The 24304-nt window shown below is 35.8% G+C and overlaps 1 protein-coding gene across 1 annotated transcript in view; it reads left to right on the top strand.

Moving 5' to 3' along the window:
- The window catches only part of Cipc (Clock interacting protein circadian), a 439550-nt gene that overhangs the window by 177776 nt on the left and 237470 nt on the right, over positions 1–24304 (top strand). The window contains exon 2 of the mRNA XM_069829285.1: positions 18578–18675. Within this exon, the coding sequence (XP_069685386.1) occupies positions 18591–18675 (85 nt within the window). The 5' untranslated portion in view covers positions 18578–18590. The remainder of the gene's footprint in view (positions 1–18577; positions 18676–24304) is intronic.

The following is a 24304-nucleotide window of genomic DNA, read 5'->3' on the forward strand; positions in this document are numbered from 1 at the left end:
TGTGTGTGCGTGTGCGTGTGTGTGTGTGTGTGTGCGTGTGTGTGTGTGTGTGTGTGTGTGTGTGTGTGTGTGTGTGTGTGTGTGTGTGTGTGTGTGTGTGTGTGTGTGTGTGTGTGTGTAAAATTAGGTTCACTTATTGATTAGGCCATTTTATGTATTATTATTAACTGTAACTATTGTGTATAATTGTATTGTGTATTGTAATTTTATTATGTATTGTTTATATTGTTTGTACCAGTGCCACCACGTGCTTGCCCGCTTGCAGTGTAAATAAATACATACAATTATTTTTATATTTAAAACATAGAGATTGCTACTAACACAGTTATTGTCCACACATGAATTTAAAAAATTTATAACAAATGGTTGGGATATATAATAATATATTACAGTTTGCTTACAAATTTTAATTTGAATTTTTGGAAGCGACATGTTTCTAACAATATTGCATAATTTGGAAATCTTGGTATTATTTTGAGGCTTGCAGGATAAGAACACTTTTATTTTGCACGTTCAACGCAGATATCTCTTCTGTGTTCTGAGCATTTCAGTCTGTTGCACTTCACACAAGATAATTTTGTTTTCCTGTCTTTAGCTCAGGGACATAAAACAAATCTAGCTTGTTCCATTTGTTTCAATCATGCCTCGATACGTGCACCAGAGTTTATATCATCACCTCTTACAGCCATCACTAACACAATGACAAGAATCGGCTATAAAAACTTCCAAACGTGCCTGTATATCTGAGGTTACACCCCACGAAGCTCGTGAAATGTGTGTACTGCTTTGAAACTCATAGCCTACTGAGGTGTGGAAACTACTCTAAGTACTAATGAATACCTGTGATATGAGAGCTGTTGAAAGCCATCCAAAGATATGGCAACAAAATACAAGTTTTTGTGGGGTGACACGTCAGTTTAGATATTGAAGGAGAAGTCTAAAACCAGGCTTAATTGCATTTTAGATTTCACCTCCCACCCCCAGCTTTCCCCATTTTGAAATTTCTAATGACACGCCTATATTTTTATACTTAAATATGAAAGTGTTCAATTGTTTATACGCCTCATTCATTTGTTTTTGCATCTCTTGTTTTCTATCGTCGTCTGGCAACCTGGATTGTTGTTATTGTTGATTACAGCTGAAGAGAATAAAGCTACAAAAACTTATTGAGCATTTCATGTAATAGTTGTGTTTGTGTATTAAATTACTTTAAATGGTGTATACCCTTCAAGAGAGAACATAAATTATCCTTATTGATTAAATTTAGGAAATTACACAAAATAAGCTGTGTTTTCATTCTACAATCAACTAATAATAACAAAAATACAGGTTGTCAGGCGACTATAGAAAACAAAAGATGCGAAAACGAATAAGATGTATAAACAATTGAATGCTCTTTCATATTCAAGTATAAAAATATAGAGGTGCCATTTGAAATTTCAAAGTGGGGGTGGCTGGGGGGGGGTTGGGGGTGAAATCTAAAATGCACTTTAAGCCTCGTGTCAGACTTCCTCCTCAATATCTAAATTGACGTGTTTTTTGTTTAAATTGAATTCAATTTAAATAATTAGTTATTTAGACTGGAAAGTTTTGAAATGAAAACTCTGTATATCAATTGCTGATACTTACATGCTAGATTATATAATAAACAAACAGAGAGGAATGGAGTTAGAGTGAATTATGATGGCAGGCAGAATAATAAAATTATCTCATGCCTCCATGTTAATTATAGTATCAGTGCACTTATTAGAACCAGGCACCTAGTTGCTCAAACAGTCCTGTGAACTATTTTATAGCAGTTTATTTATTTCCTCTGTTAAATATTAACGTTTTGTTAAGATTGAGAATAATGTAGCAAACTAATCGACAGTTAATTACTGTAAATATAGGCTACTGTATGTCTGTATGTCCACACGTGAAGAGATTCCTGATAATCTCTTAATCAGGTTTGATTTACTTAAGTATGAATCATAATAATGCCTGTCAAGGACATCATATCTTCGTTAGTTACGATAGCATCACCGGCTTGGTGGACACGTGGCAAGAGGTTATGTTCAGTCTTTCATGTTCAAACAGAGTTATAAATTGTATAACATGGAAGACTCGTGGGATATTATATAATAGAACTAGTTTGTTGTGCTTTGTGACCTACTGCAAAATATTCCAGCTTTAAATAGTTGAAGGTTTGGAGGAAATGTTTTACAGTCGAGGCATTTGTTAACAGGCTGAATAATGCGTTGTTTCACGAACTACAGGAAAAGTGTGTCACAATTTCCGTGTTAAAAGTGTAATAAATCGATATATAACTTGTATTGTGGAAACACGTGTCGCCCGACCTTGTACTCCTGCCAAGTTTCTGTAGTGGTTTCTGTGCGTTTATTTCTTTTCGTAGAAGATTGTGAGTTACATTTTTCTCCCAAGCAATTGTCTGTATATAACACTCGTAACTGCGAAGTGATTGTCACGGGTCCTGAAATTCAGTCTCCATCATTTTTCCGCATTATGAAAGAATATTTTACAAATTATTAATTACGTTCTTATTTTTCTTGTTTCACTGTTGGAGCACATTCTTACTCGGACTGGATAACAGTTGAAGATTCCAAAGTAGGAGTAAATGAAATAGATTAATCAGTTGTAGTGTCAAACCTCATTACAACGATTTTCAAAAGATTTGATCAAATATTATATCAGTCTCATGGCCGGTTTGTTCAGATGTTGTTAGAACATTTAACGAATGTTAAACTGTAAACGGTTTATTAAATATAGTTTTTTCATGTCTTCAACACTAGTTTGGCTGAACATATTGTTAAATGTTTGTTAACTTTAAATGTAGGATTTTAGGCAGTTAACTCATTTTGACAGATAGTTAAATATAGCAGATGACACCACAGGTGTTCAAACAGAAGTTTTGAAAATAATGTTTATGTCCCTCTTTAAGGAATGTTTCGTGAATGACTGATAATATAACATTTAAAAGACACTTTGGAAAGCTAATATAGGGAAGATAATCTTCAAAACTGAACTGATTATCATATTGGCTGTTTATTTTGATACTGAGCTATTATATATTGAATATTTAGAAAATGTGGGATCTCAACATGGCAAGCTAACTAGGAATGATTTATACTGGGTGTTCAGTTCAAAATGTGTCTTGGCTCGCTGTATGCCTTCATGTGGCTAGCTGATGAGCCTAGAGAATTCAATCTTCCTACACTTCCGCAGCTCAGGTGTATAATCTAAGAGGCAGAGAAGTTGGCTAGCAAGTACGGCGTTCATTCTGAAGAGTACGTGCCGATACGTACGGTAACGCCAGTAGTGGCAGGAATGTGAACTGTTTGGAAATACGTACTGTCGGGATATGGGGAGAGGGTTAAGACGATTACTTACGTATTTGTTTACATTAACTTCGACGGTCAACATGGACACGGAGCATTTGATTTGTGTTGTGGAATGTTACCGTACGCAACCGATGATAACAAATACCCTGCGTACGACTTGCCGGCGCAAAACACAGTTCGAAAGAGGTTATGGTAGCACACAGACCGTACAGACCGCCATCTGTTGCTACGACGTTCAAGTTATACCGTACACGTTCTCAAGTTCAGATTGAAGAACGCCTTAAATAATAGGCAACTTCTCTAACATTTAAGCTGAAACTCGCTTCAAATCGGTGACCCAACAACAGTGACGTCATGACACACTTTGAAATGAACACCCAGTATACTATGTATGATACTCAATTGATGACAATATAGATTTTCAAAACAAGTAGGCCTAAAATTTTTACAAGAAATGTAAACCTAGACTTGAATATCCTACAAACAGAAACAGACCACTTACTCCAATTCAGCATCTACTGTTTACTCTTGATTCTATGATACTAGCTCTTTTCAACTAACTATAGCCAATGTTAATGGTGTTTCAGAATACACAGTGAGTATTGTATTGAAAAGATTTCAGCAAAAATGAGAAGTTATATGTTAACATTAGTACTATAACCTTACTTTATGATATTATTATTTTTCAATAGTAAGTCTCCTACAACTTTCATTTGTCTTCTTTATCGATCATGGCCTACTGTATCAGGTTATGATTTTATACGCGTTTCATGACTTACTCTACAATACAGAATTTAAAGAATAATATCATCCAATAAAAAATTGCTTTACATGTGCAAAATCATTACCAACTGCTATTGAGTGGTTAAAATAGTGTTAACGACTGTTATAGTTAAGTGTTGGTTGTTTTAAACAAAATGATGTTGAAGAAATGGAAAATAGATTAACAAAACGTTAAAAATAAACAGGCTGTTAATTTAATACTAGTTGAGTCAAATTAAACATTCGTTGGAGAAACTGGCCATCAGTGTTATATTCTGGAGCTTCGATACTCCACGAAGTTTTCATGCGTAAAGTTGCTTGGACACGATCAGATTTTCGTCAATGTCATCAAAACAAACAAAATTCTCGGCCAAAAGTGAGTCGGGTCTTCAAAAAGTTTTAGGAATCACTGCTCTAATCCAGCGATTCCCAACCGGTGTGTCGTGCAGCCACTTGGAGTGTGTCGCGAAATTTTGGAATTGAAAAATAAATTTTACGTCATCCAGAAAGTCTCTTTGCGACGCCTTTTTTATTTACATTACAACGAAGTCTTTGATATGGTACATTTTATTTCGAGACAGACTTTACCAATGAAACGTGAACACCTGCAACAATGCTTAGTATTATCGCCTCGCTCTCATGGTTAACATGTCGGCATCATACAATAACGTGCGGTGTGCTTTTAAAACATAATTTTGCCGACCGATTGTTGCTCTGTAGGCTTCACTCTAAGCGTCACGTTGTCACGTCTACTTCCTCGATAAGAATAAGCATTAGTTTGTTATATTGTTAAATGGCTATTATTATTATTATTATTATTATTATTATTATTATTATTATTATTATTTCATATACGAGTACGTTGACATTCTTAACTCTTAATAATAACTCTTTAATAATCATTTTTAATCACACACCTTAATGTTCGTCCTCAGCACAAGACATTGCAACCTCGGTTTTAGTTCACAAGTACTGTAGGTGTCATTTAATAATGGAAGAAGCTTATTGGTTGCAATATTGAAATTGAGGCGAGTGATTGGAGCGGCGACGTAAGAAATTGAAAACAATAATGCCGAATGTTATAGTAGTCTCGTTTAAATATTAGGCAGCGGCATTCCTTTTAAGATTTGTAGGTCTTTATTGCATGCACTGATAATAAAATGAAAATGCGACGTTGTCACGTCTTGTTTGTTGCTGCTATATATTAATATAACATGGAACAAGGCACACTGCTAAAATTTGCAACTCTGGTTTATATATACACTCCGCGTGGAGTATTAGAGCGGCTTTCAAAAGACTTGACGACAATGGTGAGCGCGACATAATTAAAATTATTTAAACTACAAAGCTTCCGCCCATACACTCCGCGTGGAGTATTAGAGCGGCCTTCAAAAGACTTGACGACAATGGACAGCGCGACATAATTAAAAATTATTGAAACTACAAAGCTTCCGTCCTCTTTGACACCGCTAGTCTACTAATTGAACGTGACTACTTTATGCACGAGGCCGCTCAAACACCTGCCGAATGTTAACCATGAAAGCGTGGCGATAATAATTCGTTTATTCTTCCCACTTAGTAATAAACACAGAGTTTAGAATCGTCACAACATATTGGTCAGTTTCAGTGTGTGAGCGGGTGACAGTGCGACTATTTTATCAAAAGTGGTTTATTTCGATTTGATCATGGACAAATTTTTAATTCTAAAAAGACAATCTGAATCAAGTTCTGGGTTAGATAATAGCAGTGCTAACTGAAATAATGTGCGCCAAAGTTCCCTTCAGGGCTTGCAAAAAGCACTGCAATTCGTAAATATAGTGATGAATATTTGCAATATGGCGGAGATGAATATAAACAAAATCCCGAGTGTCTTATATGCGGCAATGTTTTGTCAAATCAGTCGACGGTCCCAAATAAACTAAAAATACATTTAGAACTGCCGTTGTCAAAGTCATACTTGTGTGACTCAGCATTTTCTACCATGAAAATTGTGAAGTCTAAACAAAGGAATAGACTACTGTATCTTGAAGAAGGCCACGACACGTACAGAGAAACTTTATGTAACCCACCAAGCTCAGACCTCACATTAATTTAAATAGGTCAGTTTTCAAAAACGATAATCCAAGTCTTTTACCGGACATCTAGTATAGGTAAGTTAGGATTTTTTTTTATAATGCCACTCAAGTTGCTGCTTGTTTTTTTTTTTTTAATAATTTTCGATTGCGTATTTACATCGACCTATCTACAACACTGGATGTCCAACCTATATACAGAGTGTTTCCGAGATGGTGTTACAAACTTTCAGGGATGATGACGAAGGGCCCATGTATCAATTGGAGATAAGGAGGTAAGTTAGGATTTTTTTTATAATGCCACACAAGTTGCTGCTTGTTGTTTTTTTTTTTAATAATTTTCGATTGCGTATTAACATCGACCTATCTACAACACTGGATGTCCGACCTATATACAGAGTGTTTCCGAGATAGTGTTACAAACTTTCAGGGATGATGACGAAGGGCCCATGTATCAATTTGAGATAAGGAACCATGGTCCGGAAATGACTGAGTCGAAAGTCATAAGCAAAAATAGTTGTGTGGAAATGGAATTGTAATTTGGCACCACGTGCCCTCCTTCCCTTAACCTTTGGAACAGTCGTGGAAAGATGATATGGGCCGGATGTCTCCTACGTGGGTACTTGTACCGATACAATCTGTGAGCTTGTCTGCTGTTCCCATTGGCTCATCCGTATTCGAAAATCATGTCTGCTTATTCCGCTCTCGTGTACTCCTCCATTTCACTAGGACTGATCGACTGGACACTGCAACTTGTACACATATACTGCTGTCTACAGACATGTACAATATATCAGGACCGACCATGTCCGTTACACATTACGCAATCTGCATTGCTTTAGTGTAGTTTCCTGTCCCCATCCCTCAGACAGCGCACTGAATGGAATACTGTAAGTAGACAACATAAACAACGTCAGATGAATACAGTATGTGTAAGATGTACAGATAAATACACATAATAAGGTGTACAGAGAAATAAAATTATTTAATTTCCACACAACTATTTTTGCTTGTAAATTTCGACTCGGTCATTTCCGGACCAGGGTTCCTCATCTCAAATTGATACACGTGCCCTTCCCCGTCATCCCTGAAAGTTTGTAACACCACCTCGGAAATACCCTGCAGAAGTTAGCAGTGCTTTTTTTTTCTGGCGGAACGCCCTGGAACAGCGTTCCAGCATCTTTTTGTTGCATTTTCGCCATACAACTGAAATATGCGAATAATTATGTTTTTAATATAATTTTTCTTTGAATTCTGCTTAGACATTGAAAATCTTAGTTGGACGGAAAGGAGGTCAAAAACGATAAAATTCCCCTGCAGTGAACAGTAACCCCTATCTGCTATAAAATATTCTACAGTGAGTTCCACCACCTTTTTCTCCAGAAGAAAAGCACTGATTGTTATTATTATATTGTTATTAATAAAAACAAATAAGTGTGTCGCGATATCGCGGGCGTTCAGTAAAATGTGTCGTCAGTCAAAAAAGTTTGGGAACCACTGCATCTAAAGCCTGTGTGATGTATCTTGTCTCACTGTGAAAAGAGAAAGAAAGGAGATATGTCTTACCGCGTCTGTGTTGTTATTGCGATGGGGGGAGTGAAGCGATACCAGTGGCGGAAGGGACTAGTTGATACATTCTGTAGCGCAAAATAAAGTAACAAAATATCTCTCTTCGTACTGTGTAGTTCCGTCAGTGAGCTTGTCTTTCAAGAAACTCAGTTCCGGTAGCATGTACAATAACAAGATTTTGAAAGGAATCCTGAAAATTTACAACCCTCCTATAATCTCCACCCTCATTTGAAGAGACTTGGTTTTATTGCTACTGAGACAAGATAAACTTTACCAGGTATAATCAATGTAATTTGAAAATATTACGATGCCGAAAATCACAAAAAAACATGGCATCCTGGCCGAAAGGAGTTTTTAAGAGTTAACTCAAATGAATTAAATCTACTCTTGTTACTTTAATAATTTTCTTTTGTGCTCTTCTTATAATGACTAAGTTAAGTTAGGATAATCCAGGTTTTAGATATTACCCATTAATGTTTTACGTACGGTTGTCATCCTTGCGGTAATGTTGTAGCAGAGTGAAGCTATTTCGAATCTCAATTGCCTTAAGGAACAAGTTATATAACGAACATTTCTCTTAATTGGAATTCTGCAGGGACCTCGCTCACTTTTTCATCACTATGTGATTGCAATATTAAAATATCTCCGTAATATGCAGTTTCCATCCCATCGTGAGGACGAGTTACTGCTACTAATTCCTATTGAGCGGTAGTAATAACGGAGGGGTCGTTGACCTTCTATTTATTTCTCTCCTGACTTTTTATTTTATCATTAGAGATGGTATTGTCACAGTTCACAGTCACGAAGCTCAATACGTAGGGGATATGCATCCATTGATAGTTGATCCTAGTTGCTAGAATAGCTAGCAAGTTCATTAGTTCATCACAGACTCCTTCCCTAGCAGACGACAAAATACATTACACTTTCGTTATCGTGTTCTTTTGGAAAAATTAACACATTCCTTTCGTCATCGAAATATTAAATACATACATTCATTCATAGTGTTCTGCGCAAGGGAAGGTCTTTCACTGCAAACCCAGCATTCTCCAGTCTTTCCTATTTTCTGCCTTCCTCTTTGTCTCCTCATATATCTTCATGTCGTCTATTAACTGATATCTTCTTCTGCCCCGAACCCTTCTCCCGTTCACCATTCCTTCCAGTGCATCCTTCAGAACACAGTTTCTTCTCAACCAGTGACCCAGCCAATTCCTTTTCCTCTTTCTGATCAGTTTCAGCATCATTCTTTCTTCACCCACTCTTTCCAGCACAGCTTCGTTTTTCTTATTCTGTCTGTCCATTTCACACGTTCCATCCTTTTCCATATCCACATTTGAAATGCTTGTTAGTCGTTTCTCTTTACTTTGTCGTAACGTCCATGTTTCTGCCCCATACAGTGCCACACTCCTTCACTAGCCTCTTTCTTAGTTCTTTCTCCAGAGGTTCGCAGATGATGCTCCTTTTTATATTAAAAGCTTCCTTTTCCATTGCTATTCTCCTTCTGACTTCCTGGCAGCAGCTCATATTACTGCTTATAGTACACTCCAAGTAGTTGAAGCTGAAGGTTTATTTATTATATTCATAAAGTATTTTAAATTCCATCATAAACTCAATGATGCAAGAAATAGTAATAATATTGATTTTGGATGTTTACGCAAATCGGTAGAACCTTGAATAAGTGGGGCGATAATGGACTACGAATCTAATAAAATATAAATTTGAAGTTACCATTACAATGAAATAATAATAATAATAATAATAATAATATTCATCATCATCATCATCATCATCTCTTCATGGACTGGGAGATTTCTCCTGTTCCGGTCTCATGTCTCCATGTAGTTGATAATCATGTGTCATTTTAGGGTAACGAGTTTTTATCCTGCCTCTAAAAATGATTTCTCCATCTATCTCTATTATGTTTTATTTTATCATTTATTGGAGATATGCCTAATTCTTCTCTTATTTCTTCATTTTTTTTTATCTATTATTGTACATCCTTTAATAGATCTTAGATATCTCAAGACCTACGCACACGCGGTTATTTGTACCATGTACCCCAACTGTTGAGAATACAGTATAAGGAGAAAAAGAGGAATACAAGGAGAACAAGATGTAGACAAGGATATCGACAGGAAGACAAGGGGAACAAAGGACGGAGTTGCATTTTTATTTACTGTAAGCATCAACCCTGATCACATATATAACAGATTGGCCATTCTCATGTTGAAAACGGTAACATGTGAAAGAGAAAAACCACCAGAATCGCCATTGTCGATTGGTAACAACCGCTAGATGGAAGTACAGTTGCTCCATGCAATTCAAATGGAAGTTATAACGTAACTTCTTCTGCAGTCACTAGATGGCAGTATAGTGAAATTGATCAAAGTTGTTGCCTTCAAAGCCTATAAGGCTGATCAAAATGTTATGGTTTATTTAACGACGCTCGCAACTGCAGAGGTTATATCAGCGTCGCCGGATGTGCCGGAATTTTGTCCCGCAGGAGTTCTTTTACATGCCAGTAAATCTACTGACATGAGCCTGTCGCATTTAAGCACACTTAAATGCCATCGACCTGGCCCAGGATCGAACCCGCAACCTTGGGCATAGAAGGCCAGCGCTATACCAACTCGCCAACCAGGTCGACCAGGCTGATTAATCTTTAACATGTGACCTGGGATGTCTCCCCATAAACTTAACTGTTGAGGAGAAATGCGTGACTCTCTTTTCATTCCTTTGATGTTTGTTTTTAGGAAGCTCCCTACATTCTGGGAAGGAAGTATATTACAGCTATAAATTTAGGTTAACAGGGAAAGTGATGGCTGTTTTGTTTACCCCTGCCATGTGCGCAGTTATTCACTTAATTAGCACAATGCTAGCGCCTGTTTCCACGAAGTTGGTCAGCAGCGGCAAACGCTTATCGCGTCTCGAACATGTGTGTATCTGTATCTCAAAGACTTTCTCGTTTATTAGTAGCAGAAACATTCCTTCTCATTCATTTGTCTCTGAACTTGCGCAATGAGGCGATGAACCTCGGCAGACTGCCCGTCACTCAGAACCTCCTCTGTGTCCTCTCTGTTACTGTACAACTCGGAAGTCAAGGAAGGTTACCGCTTCATGAGGCGCTGGAAGTATTGCTGCCCAAATAAACTATTCACAAAAAGTTCAAAGAACAACGTTGCAGTCGCATTAGCGGAAAGGGATGTAAAATCTAACAACCAGAAATGTAAATACCTAGCACGACACTAAAACACCACATAAATTTAAAATTTGAATACAACTTTAAAATTAGAAATGTTAAGGAAACCCATATGGTAAAGTTGACCGAAAAATCTTTGAATAATTTCAAGGAAAAAATTGTTCCGGGACCGGATATCGATCCCGGAACGCACCAACGCTCTTACCAACTGAGCTACCCACCCGATATAGTCTCAATTTTTCCATTTATGTTCACATAATTCGATTGGGCTGACAAGACGCCAGAAACTCTCATTGAGTGCACACAAACTCTGTGTGACTTGAAATTGTGGTTTCCTGTTAACGTACCTACAATAATGTATATATTATGCAAATCTAGCTTTCAGGCAAAGCTACCTGTGAAGCAGACTTGAATAATTTCAAGGAAAAAATTGTTCCTGGGAACTCAGTTGGTAAGAGGGTTGGTACGTTCACCCAAAGGTCCCGGGATCGATACCCGGTCCTGGAACAATTTTTTCCTTGAAATTATTTAAGTCTGTTTCACAGAGAGCTTTACCTGAAAACTAGATTTGCAAAAAATCTTTGTTAGATTTTCATAAAATAAGATACCCCATTAAATTAGGCCTACTAACGTTTTTTATATTTGAGTTATATACAGGATGAATGAAACATACAGGGAGCGAGTGCCTCACACCAAAACAAGAAAAAAGAAGTCAGCTATTTTTGTTTTTAGTTAGCATTGTCTTAAAGTTTAGCTAAACAAAACTTCGATACACTTAACAATATATTTTGTAATAAAACATCGATACGTTTAACAACATAGTTTGTAATAAAACAGCATATATTGTAATAAAACATCGATACGGTTAACATATTTTGTAATAAAACATCGATATAGGCCTACTTAACAACATATTTTGTAATAAAACATCGATACACTTAACATATTTTGTAATAAAATATCGATACACGTAACGACATATTTTGTAATAAAATATCCATACACCTAACGACATATTTTGTAATAAAACATCGATACGGTTAACATATTTTGTAATAAAACATCGATATACTTAACATATTTTGTAATAAAACATCGATACACTTAACATATTTTGTAATAAAACATCGATAAACTTAACATATTTTCTAATAAAACATCGATAAACTTAACATATTTTGTAATAAAACATCGATACACTTAACAACATATTTTGTAATAAAACATCGATACGCTTAACAAATTTTGTAATAAAATATCGATACACTTAACGACATGTTTTGTAATAAAACATTGATACGCTTAACAACATATTTTGTAATAAAACATCAGTACGCTTAACAACATATTTTGTAATAAAAGATCAGTACGCTTAACAACATATTTTGTAATAAAACATCAGTACGCTTAAGAACATATTTTGTAATAAAACATCAGTACGCTTAACAACATATTTTGTAATAAAACATCAGTACGCTTAACAACATATTTTGTAATAAAACATCAGTACGCTTAACAACATATTTTGTAATAAAACATCAGTACGCTTAAGAACATATTTTGTAATAAAACATCAGTACGCTTAACAACATATTTTGTAATAAAACATCAATACGCTTAACAACATATTTTGTAATAAAACATCGAAACGCTTAACAACATATTTTGTAATGAAACATCAGTACGCTTAAGAACATATTTTGTAATAAAACATCAGTACGCTTAACAACATATTTTGTAATAAAACATCAGTACGCTTAAGAACATATTTTGTAATAAAACATCAGTACGCTTAACAACATATTTTGTAATAAAACATCAGTACGCTTAACAACATATTTTGTAATAAAACATCAGTACGCTTAAGAACATATTTTGTAATAAAACATCAGTACGCTTAACAACATATTTTGTAATAAAACATCAGTACGCTTAACAACATATTTTGTAATAAAACATCAATACGCTTAACAACATATTTTGTAATGAAACATCAGTACGCTTAACAACATATTTTGTAATGAAACATCAGTACGCTTAACAACATATTTTGTAATGAAACATCAATACGCTTAACAACATATTTTGTAATAAAACAATAATATCAGTACGCTTAACATTATTTTGTAATAAAGCACAGTGCAGTTTAAAGTTTCTGGACAAAATAAAATTGTAATAGGCGATGAAGTGTGAATTACAAAGTGTAAATAGAGGATCAGATATAGTCAGAACAAATTTGTCCTTCGATCACTGCTCGTCACAAGAGCTTACAGATAAATTCTGGTAGGCGATCAGTTTCAGATAGCTTCTGTCAACAGCAGGTGGCAGGAAGAAGTAATTAAACGTGAATAGGACTACTTTACTTTGCGTTCCCTAGCATTCCATTCACTTCCGACGTCAGCAATATTGAAGAAATATGCTATATAAAAGTCTGGATTGTGTACAGTTCATATAATGTTTGTTTTCATTGTTCCACTGACTGAATGGACTATTGATTGACGGATGAACTCCGTCCGTTGCTTTATTCGCGGGTGATGATAATATTGAATACTGTGGATAAAAGCGAAATAACAACGGAAATTGGAGTTTTACGAGGAAGTATCTTATGATTTAATCTCTGTCCAGTTGGTATTACCGAATTGCCAATCTGGATCTCTGATGAGCAAAACCGACGTTCTTAAGTTACTTCCAGTCCTTAAAACTACAGTATTTAGATTCAAGAGTTATGTCGTCATCTTGGTGATGGTGGTGGTGGTGGTGGCTGAGGTGGTAGCACTAAACATATAGGCCTATATACAGAGTGAATCACAAGTATGTTTGGAAAACGCGTGAGCGTAGTCATGGATAAAAAATAAGAACAATTCCTTGTAGAGTATAGAGCTCACTGTGCATCATCCTGGCTTGTGCTGACATCTGTGGGATTTCTTTTTCAACTGTGTACCATAGGAACAGAATAGTGTAACAGACCTGCCCGATTTACTGGACTAGAGTAATTACTTACTTACTTACTTACTTACTTACTTACTTACTTACTTACTTACTTACTGGCTTTTAAGGAACCCTGAGGTTCATTGCCGCCCTCACATAAGCCCGCCATTGGTCCCTATCCTGAGCAAGATTAATCCAGTCTATATCATCATATCCCCCTCCCTCAAATCCATTTTAATATTATCTTCCCATCTACGTCTCGGCCTCCCTAAAGGTCTTTTTCCCTCCGGCCTCCCAACTAACACTCTATATGCATTTCTGGATTCGCCGATACGTGCTATATGCCATGCCCATCTCAAACGTCTGGATTTAATGTTACTAATTATGTCAGGTGAAGAATACAATGCGTGCAGTTGTGTGTTGTGTAACTTTCTCCAATCTCCTTTAACTTCATCCCTATTAGCCCCAAATATTTTCCTAAGCACCTTATTCTCAAACACTCTTAACCTATGTTCCTCTCTCAAAATTAGAGTCCAAGTTTCACAACCATACAGAACAACCGGTAATACAACTGTTCTATAAATTCTAACTTTCAGATTTTTTGACAGCAGAATGGATGATAAAAGCTTCTCAACCGAATAATAACAGGCATTTCCCATATTTATTCTGTGTTTAATTTCCTCCAGAGTATCGTTTATATTTGTTACTGTTGCTTCCAGATATTTGAACTTCTCCACCTCTTCAAAAGATAAATTTCCAATTTTTATATTTCCATTTCGTACAATATTCCGTCACGAGTCATAATCATATACTTTGTCTTTTCGGGATTTACTTCAAAACCTATCTCTTTACTTGCTTCCAGTAAAATTCCGTGTTTTCCCTAATCGTTTGTGGTTTTTCTCCTAACATATTCACGTCATCCGCATAGACAAGCAGTTGATGTAACCCGTTTAATTCCAAGCCCTCTCTGTTATCCTGGACTTTCCTAATGGCATACTCTAGAGCAAAGTTAGAAAGTTAAGGCGATAGTGCATCTCCTTGCTTTAGCCCACAGTGAATTGGAATCGCATCTGACAGAAACTGACCTATACGGACTCTGCTGTACGTTTCACTGAGACACATCTTAATATTAATCGAACTAGTTTTTTGGGAATACCAAATTCAATAAGAATATCATATAAAACTAGAGTAATTATGCAATCATATTTAAGGAAATACAAACTCAGACATAAATGAAGAAGTTTTGATAATATCCCTGATCACATATAGATTGCTCATTTCTATGTTAAAATCGGTTGCACTTTGAAGAGAACAACCGCCAGGATCGCCACCCGTCCGCCATAAACGAACTGAGATAGCAGTACAGTCGCTAATGTAATTCAAATGGGAGTTATGACGTGACTCTATGTAACAACTAGATGGCAGCGTAGTAAACGTTACAAAAGTTGTTACCGTCAAAGCCTATAACGCAGAGCAATCTGGGTATATATGATCTAGGATAATACCAAATGTTTCTTTAATTATTTTTATTATTAAACAAACCTTTATCTGGTCATAATCATGCTCCACTTTAAATACTTAACTAGTATGGACAGGGATTTTAGTTGTTACTATGAGAATTTTGTTTTATTCTCGTGAAATCTTTCACATGAATGAAATAATTCTTGTGACGTTTACTACATTAGTATTGAAACTACTCACTGTTAGGAATTTATAACTCTATCCATGGATAAATATATAATAGGATGCGAAACTGCGGTCAGCACCATATGGTGGCGGGGGGCTGAAATAAGATGATCAGCGCCCAACGTCGTAGGTGGTGAACATTAGAACTACGTGTTGGGTACAGTACCCAGAGTTCTCTATTTATCCGTTCGAGATATTGCTCGAAGAGACAAGATGGCAGACAGAAACTTGGTAATAAGTGAACATAAAGTGATACTACGTGTGTATAAGCAGTGTATGTTAAACAGTGATGTTTATGGACGTTGTAAAAATAGTGTTGTTGAATGTATTGTAAAGTAGTAGTAATATAATAAATTGAACTATCTAAGTAGTTCTTGCAGACTTTTCCATTGCGCTGTATAATAAATACCCAAAGAATACAATCCCAATTATCTAACCCTTTGCTTTATTTTTTTTTGTCTCTGTCTGGTTATATTTTAATTGGGTAGTGTAAAATAGATCGTCTCTTTTATCTTCCTGTTGGCTCCGGTAAGAATTTTCGGTAGAAGATGCTGTGAGGAATAAAAACGTAAATGTTTTATTTTAAATTGGGTTAGTTTTGAATATCGATGAGGGTGGGAGGGAATACTTTCTGCACAGTTTAACATTTTCGTCACCAGGTGCGCTGCTAAATGCATGGAGTAATTAGTTACTCTTTTCGCTACTTGGTGCGCTGCTAGATGTAAAAACGCCCCTCCTCCCCACAGGTGGCTGAATGCAATATGGGATTATACGCAAATGACACCACCTACTTCACCAGTGACATTTCAATCAACATCGCACAACGTACTATGCAAAAACAACTGAAAATATTGGAAATGTGGCTAAGTAACTGGAGAATAAAAGACAATATAAGTAAAACTCAAGCCATCATTTTTACCAGAAGAAAGCCAAAAATACCAGATCACCTCAATCTCTTCTCCGAAGATATCTAGTATAAACAATCTGTAAAATACCTCGGCATCACACTTGATAAACAACTTCGATTTCATCACCATGTTGAAGCAGTTCGTAAGAAAGCATTAGCCAGATTCATTCATCTATATCCATTGTTGAAGTCACCTTACATCAGACTGTCCTTGAAAAAAAATCCTTTACACTTCTGTTATAAGATCTCAAATGACCTATGGCTGCGAAATCTGGAGCAATGCAAAATTCCAAATTATCAGACTTCATGCTATACAGAGAAAAGTATCCGTAACTATCACTGGTGCAGACCATAGAACCACCAATAAACAACTACAAGACATGCTTGAAATAGAATCATTCTACGACATCATACAGAAATTTACAGAAAACTTTCATAAGGACTTGCTGTACCACCCCAATCCTCTGATAAGAGCCCTGGCAACAAGAGTATAAAATAACAACTATTGTCAAGATCGGTCACCTCAATTAAAAATATAAATGTTAACCATCTCTGTTAAAGTAAAAGCCTTTTAAGGCTGACACTTATGTACCATACAATGTTCCTGTTAATTAAAAAAAAGCGCCTTTAGTATGTGTTACGGGGAACTCAGTAAGTTTCGCATCCTACTATATATTCATCCATGCTCTATCGTTATAAATGCAATAATGGGAAAGGTTTGAATTGATGGACGTCATTCGTTATACAGGGACATCATTTTATTTTTACTAACATTTTAATATTAACTTGGCTATACCTCTGGATCAACGCCGTTTGCTACCCCTTCCACGACTGATACTGACGTAATATACAAACAAATCACTTTAATAGGTATAGGAGGGAAGAAAAGTAGTTCATCCATTTACGTAAACTAGGAAATATCGTGCTTTTGAGTTTGATAATTTTCATTAGGTTTTTGTTTAATCAAAATACAGTACAGTATTAACAATGAGTGTTTTTACTCACGAACTGAGCTGTCCATGTGCACGTATTCATTATGCAGTGTATATTATACTGTCTACACCACATTAGCGTACAATATAGAGAATGAAGTTAAATTGAAAAATAACCATAATATGGATATTTAAACACATTTTTTAAAATGGTGGCCGTTCATTTCGATACAGGATTCAGTTCTAATGTGCATATTATCGCACTATAGATTATTGTACTTAATCCCAATTACCAGTTTCGTCCTTCGTACTAGTAACTCATGTTGAAATAATTCTGTACCTACTCTATAAAAGAGTACCTTACGTACTGTAAATTCAATCTTCACTTCTGCCCGATCCGAAAAGATAAAATTATTCAGACATGCTATCTACTGTCCGTCCGAGTGGTTAAGTCGTAGGGTCGTAGAAAGGAGGGAAATCACGTGACAGTTAATTACTTAACGAGGCCCTTTTATTTAAGTTATTTTAAACAGTTGTATAATATTACGTAAACGTCTAATTACTAACAGAAATTAATGTTCTCAGAAAAGAGCTAAGACAGCCCAGCCACTAGCTGGCGAATAAAAGCTGGTTGGGGAAACCGGGATGCGACATAGGCAAACGGACGACAGTACCTGTGCGAAAATGATTCAATATTGAAAGCTCTTTCGTCACTGGAAAACGCGAACATATTTTTGGAACGTACTGTTTACTATGACCGTAAGGCTACTATGACTGTATATGCGGTCTTGGATCTGTGTGCAAGACTGTTGAACTTCATTAGTAGAAGGGGTGGGAGTGAAGTACATTCAAAAACTCAGATACAATAAAAATTGATGTAAAAATTAAATGATGTCCTTGTACAAATTCTGCAAATGACTCAAATATAAATTTATTGCTGATAATCGTGTAACAATAGAGATAACAAACAAGAGTGTCCATGTGGCGTATAATGGTAATTTGCACAGCTAAACGCTGTTTTGATTTCTTTTGTCCGACTCCGAATTCAGCGATGCACAATGCAGACAAAGACGTGGTGCGGTGACTAATGCAAGTGTTGCGAAGAAGAAAACAAAGAAAGGCCAGGATGCGCTTCTCCTCGGCCTTGCAGTTACACGTGGAGTTTGACAGACGCGTGCTGTTCGCAGGTGGAGTGCTGCGATGGCGCCGACCGTGTACGTTGCAGAGCTGTCGAGCAACCCTGGCAGAAGCCACCTGTACCCCGACACCCTGGACGACATCCTAGGTGAGTCCACATTAACTACTTTTATCAGCAACAACATTCAAGAACTTCCAGTTCTCTCGCTTTGACTTCTGTGCGGCGTTGTGTTCTTTTCATAAGGGAAGCTTATCTGTTTCTGTTAATTTCAGCACTTACCATTTTGTTTACTTGTATAGAGCGGTGTTATTCAAACCAGTGGCGTAGCGTCAATGTAAGCTAAAAAGCTTAGCTTCCCCATTTAATAATAATTTCATAATAAACCTGCAGTTTATGAAGAAAATTATTTATTAATTTTAATAGAATTTATATTTACGCATTAAATATTGTAATGCGGCAGCTCAGGATGATTTTTGATGCAGCAGTAAACAAGAAGCCTGCACACACCAGCTTCCAAGCAGACCGGTTTCTTCTGTGTAATCCACCCCGCAGATTTCCCATCCCTTCCTAAGCTACCCTAGTCGCAAGGCTCGCAAAGAAGCTAGCTTTAACATTTAAAATAAGTAGTTTCCGCGTTTTCCCTTTTCGTCAGTTGTGTTCAGTTGAAGTGTTAGTGTGCATTGTGGCTAATATAATAAATAATGAGCGAAATAACAGTTCCTGACGCTAATTTACTTGAACTTTTTAGGACAATTGTATTATCAAAACTGACTTACGAACAAAAGTGTGATTTAAAAAACAAATGACCGACTCCCTTGCTGTCAATGAAGGACACAACCAAAAGACAGACGCATACTTACGTAATGATACTAATATTGTGATTTCTCTAAGTATGACAGGGAGTGAGCTAATGTTATATGTATACGTGTCTATTTGTTAAGAGATATGTGTAAACCGTGAAATCATATTTTATTACGTATCATTTGAGGTCATGCCTTATTGGTGTTACTTACGATGTTCCAACCAATCTTCGACTGCTGACTTGAAATTGACTACCGGGTACTATTTATTTTAAGACTGTATTTTTGTAATACGTTTTCTCATATTGCATGAAAGACAACTTGAGTTAGCTTCCCCTACTCAAAATTTCATGCTACGCCACTGATTCAAACCTGGTTTTATGGATAGCACCAAATAATTGAGCTATCGCAATATATTTTCAGTAGTGCTGTCGATCAATCAAAATATTTAATCGATTAACTACTGTTCTCCAACCAGGAGATAAACCGTGAAAGGAATGTGCTTACTATTGCATCATCTATTGGAGCGAAGTAGATAGATAATATTAGAGTTATAACGTCAGTTTAAAAATCATGCGCTCTCCTCCGTATGTTATATCCTGTATGGAGGAATTAAAAGACCAAGAGATTAACAGTGATCTAATTTTGTAACTAGGGTAGTATAAAAATGTGTTATGGTTTGAGCTTTGAGAGACAGCCAATAGAGATATGAGTACCCACGTGTGTGACCTTATGACATTCATTCACAGCATCACCTCGCTTCCCATCATTCCCTGGAGACTTTCTCGTGGTTGGAAAACAGTATTTGAATTTAATCGATTAATCTAAACATTAGTCGAGTTTTGATCGAGTTGAAAAAAATGTTTTAATATACTGCAATACACAATTATTGTTAAATTGAGCTTGTGTTCGGTGATAAGCATAAGTATTAAATGTTGTATATCTGTATATATTGTAACGTTATATTACAAAACAACTATTTTAATTACTTACTAACATATTTATTATGAGGCTTATAATTTATTGTGTCAATTTCTCCAGGAATCTTTTGAGACAAACATAAATAACAAAAAGTATGAAGACTCAGCTAGTTAATACTGCTTCATCCATGATTTTAAACATGTGAGTGCATTCTAATGCTCCGAATTAAATGCCGCTCTACGTTTAATAACAATGTTTCCTGCATCACTAAACACGAAAAAAACTTTTTTTCTGTCAAGCACTTCTACACGATCGCTCAATTTAAATACAAACGTTTCACCGAGTTTACCTCTCAAATTCTCATATGACATAACGGAGTTTACTCTTTTCACAGACCACAGAAAACTGATTTTTTTTTATCAAACTAAAGAACAACCGTCATATACAAACTCAGTACAGAAACTGCAACTGCAAAAGTACAGTGGTCGAAACAGAAGATTGGCCCCTATTGTAATCGAATTACCAGATTTTAGAAAGAGAAGAAGATAGTTACGCTCTCTCTTGCACACAGTGCAGACATGGTTATTTTATAAGGAATGAGGGGGACGAATCCCAGAATAGTATGTCATGACTTTGCAGGGGTGATTGGAGGAAAAGAAAATAACGTGAGGTTCTTTGATGGCAGAATGAATTTCTAGAATTTATAGCAACCCTCTTCACGTCGCTAGAGGATGTCCCACGACCAACCACAGCGACCAGCTAGAAATTTTCAGACAAAATTGATTAAACTTTTGTATTGTAAATTGTTAAAATATAATTTAGCGATTTTACAAAGGAATAAACTTTCATCTATTAATAACATGCCAATGTATTATTACTTCCTGTCTACACATTTTTTAAATACTGACTTCGTCACTGTAACAACGTGGTATGAGCCTGAGGCCACCGGTGTGATTTAGGATTAAGCGAGCTGGACTCGTACTCTGTGGCTGGGACCGGGCGTGCGGTTCGATTCCAATAGGGATATCTTATGCGAAGTTTTACCGTTAGATGGCAGGAGCGTTCCATGCGGCACAACATGTTGTAGAGCTATATTATGTCAAATGCTACAGTTGATTACGTTTTCCCGCTTGTTTATATTTATAATTATTTTTATATCGTCATTTAATATAATTCAGTATTTTATTACCTTATAATTTAATTTAATTTACAATAAATGATATCGAAATTTGTATAATATAGAGCGATTCCCCTGAAGAGATGGATGAGGAAATCTCTAGTAAATTGAATATTCATTAATCTAAATAAGAACTGAGAACGAGGTGCACGAATAAAAAAATAGGAACTTTGTCGAAGGTGAATATTACCTCTTTAATCATTATTCATCAGTATTGTAAGTACCGTAGGCAAAAAACAGGATATACAGCCACTAATGTTTTCTTTTTATAGGGAAGGACTATCGGGTTTGAATTTCTCAAATTTTTTTCAACAGTTGCAGAAAGATGAAATGATATTTTTAATAGGATGATATAATATGATCACAGTAGTATCACGATTATTCGTGCGTTTCGTAGGTTAAGAATATACAGTTTTGAATACTATGTAAGATGATTTTAAAAATTTGAAATTAAAACATGGTTTTAATAATTATTCTACAGTAGTCTACATTAAAGACATTATTCACGAAATGGATTTTTGGAGTTAAGGTTCCCCTACATACTTATACATAGACTATATTATTCATAGATCTATATCTTTTTTTTTTCCACTATGGGTTTGCTCTGAATAGTAAACATCCCAGCTAACATAGCTTGCTGTAGAGGTTGCATAATATGTTATTAATTTTTCTTTGCCTTCTTTCAAAATGAAACTGTAGCCAGCAATTCCTTACTTGAAGTAGTTCTTTTTGTTTCGAGGCGCAATTTAATTAGTTATATATTTTTTTAAGATTGAAAGCATAGGTTATATTTAGAATCATTCGGGACCTGATTGAAGACAAAAAGCTTTCCCTGGTTTTTACATATAGCAACACAACAAAAATTTGGCATTTTAAGTTATTTTTAAGAGTACTAATAAACTACGTAAACCCTCAATGTTTATATACTGGAAAACAAATGTACACATAAAGCGCATCCCTCAAAGTACACACGCGCTATCTGTTGGTGCTAGTTCAGGATATCCCTATTAGAGCTAGGATTTAACCTAAGTTTATCCCAACTGTAAATCAAATGTTAGGCAATCACATGGAGATTTCTGTGATTTATCGCGAAAAAAAAAATATCTCGCTATCACCAATACTATCGCTAGATAACCACGCAATATGTACAGCATCTCTAAGTAACATAGAAATAAAAGAGAGTACAGTTCTGTCAGATGCGCAATAGATGTAATTGTTTCAATACGCCATTGGGTTTGACCTTTAAGCTTTTATAACAATGGCGCAGGAATTTTGATGGAAATGGCAAGAAACGGTGTAAGGAGAAACGCCTCAGGCAGTATGTCAGGGTTAACAAAAGGACACCGCTAAGAGTCCTTCGCCTTCCTCTTTCTTTGTGTTCTTTAAAATGGCAATTTTGTTTCATCGGCTACGTGTACTTCTTGTAAGTACAAGCATTACTGAACAGCCTTCTATACACGATCTTAGCTTGATCCTAACAAATGTAACATTTTAAAATTCCTTTCAGAACGAAAGGTTACATTTGTTCGGATCAAATTTCTGCACATTTAAAGGACAAACTTAAATTCTTCCGATAATTTAGTATCATAATACATTGCTTTCTTAAATTGACTGACAACACAGGGTGGAAGTGAAATAATTCTGCAAATTGAAACGGTCGATAGGGTATACTTAAAGGAATAGAAAACCTATATTACTTTTTGTGATTAAATGCACGGTTAATTAGAAAATTAAGTTGAAAGTTCCAGCACACTGGCAACATCGCCGCTAACATAATCGTCTTTCTTCTCGTAATATAGTTGTAGGAGGTTAACGAGCTCAGATCTGTCTCTGTACGCGAGCTTCTCTCTCTCGCTATGAAGTTGCAATTTGCTCGCATCGTTCATTGGCTTGAAATTAGTGGTTTTTAAATTAAATTTACACGAAAACTGTCCACGCTATTGAAATACGACAGAGGGATAAATTATTCTTTACTAGATTTTCTACCGATATGGACAAAAATGACGATCCTACTCGTAATAGTTACCGAATAAGAGGGTGTTAAACATTTGGGAGAAAACATTTTTTTCTGAAGAAACTATGAACTTTCCACCAATATGGTAGGGTAGACCAGGGTAATTGTAAACAGGGGGTAATTGTAAACAAATGCTGTAGGAAATACAAACTGTCAATATAAAAATTTTAATTCAGGGAATATTTAAATTAACATGTTGGCTAACCTACAAAGCAGTTTGCTGCCAAATAGGAGTAACTGCTTAGTTGTGAACGAATGTTTTGTAAGACTCTACAAAAAAATTTGAGAAAGAATTTTTCTTCACCTTCATTTCTGGCATCATAAGTAAACGTACAGTGCTATTTTTTTTAAATATGTTGTTTTTTATGAGTAATGTATAGTAGTTAACTTTTATTACAATGGTTTTGAGATCTCCCATAACATCAGTTCATTAAATTATGACGTGTATACATTTTCCCCATAGTTTTAATTTTTACTATGGTTACATTTCGTACTTTTCAGTAATCAGACCCCCACCCAACTACACTGTAGAGGATTTAGAGGAGGTTGTCATAGATGTGAAAAATAGTAACTGCAGTTATCGTAAAGCTCAGGAGAGGTACTGAGTTCCTATATCGTCATATATTATAGGTTAAAGGGACGAAAATGTACCAGTGACCAAAATTGGAGTTGGAAGGAGTACAGGTCTTTCTTCTAAAACAGAACAAAAAAATAGTCAGTGTCTGATAGCTCGTGCAAAAATTGGTGTTTACAATTACCCCCCCTCTCAAAGGGGTAAATGTAAACAGGTGGGGTAAATGTAAACTAGCAATTAAAACATGAAAAAAGTCAACCTTATTATTTTAAACCCATTTTCAGGGAAAA

This window comes from Periplaneta americana, chromosome 6 (assembly GCF_040183065.1).
Source record: "Periplaneta americana isolate PAMFEO1 chromosome 6, P.americana_PAMFEO1_priV1, whole genome shotgun sequence".
Classification (NCBI taxonomy): Eukaryota; Metazoa; Arthropoda; class Insecta; order Blattodea; family Blattidae; genus Periplaneta; species Periplaneta americana.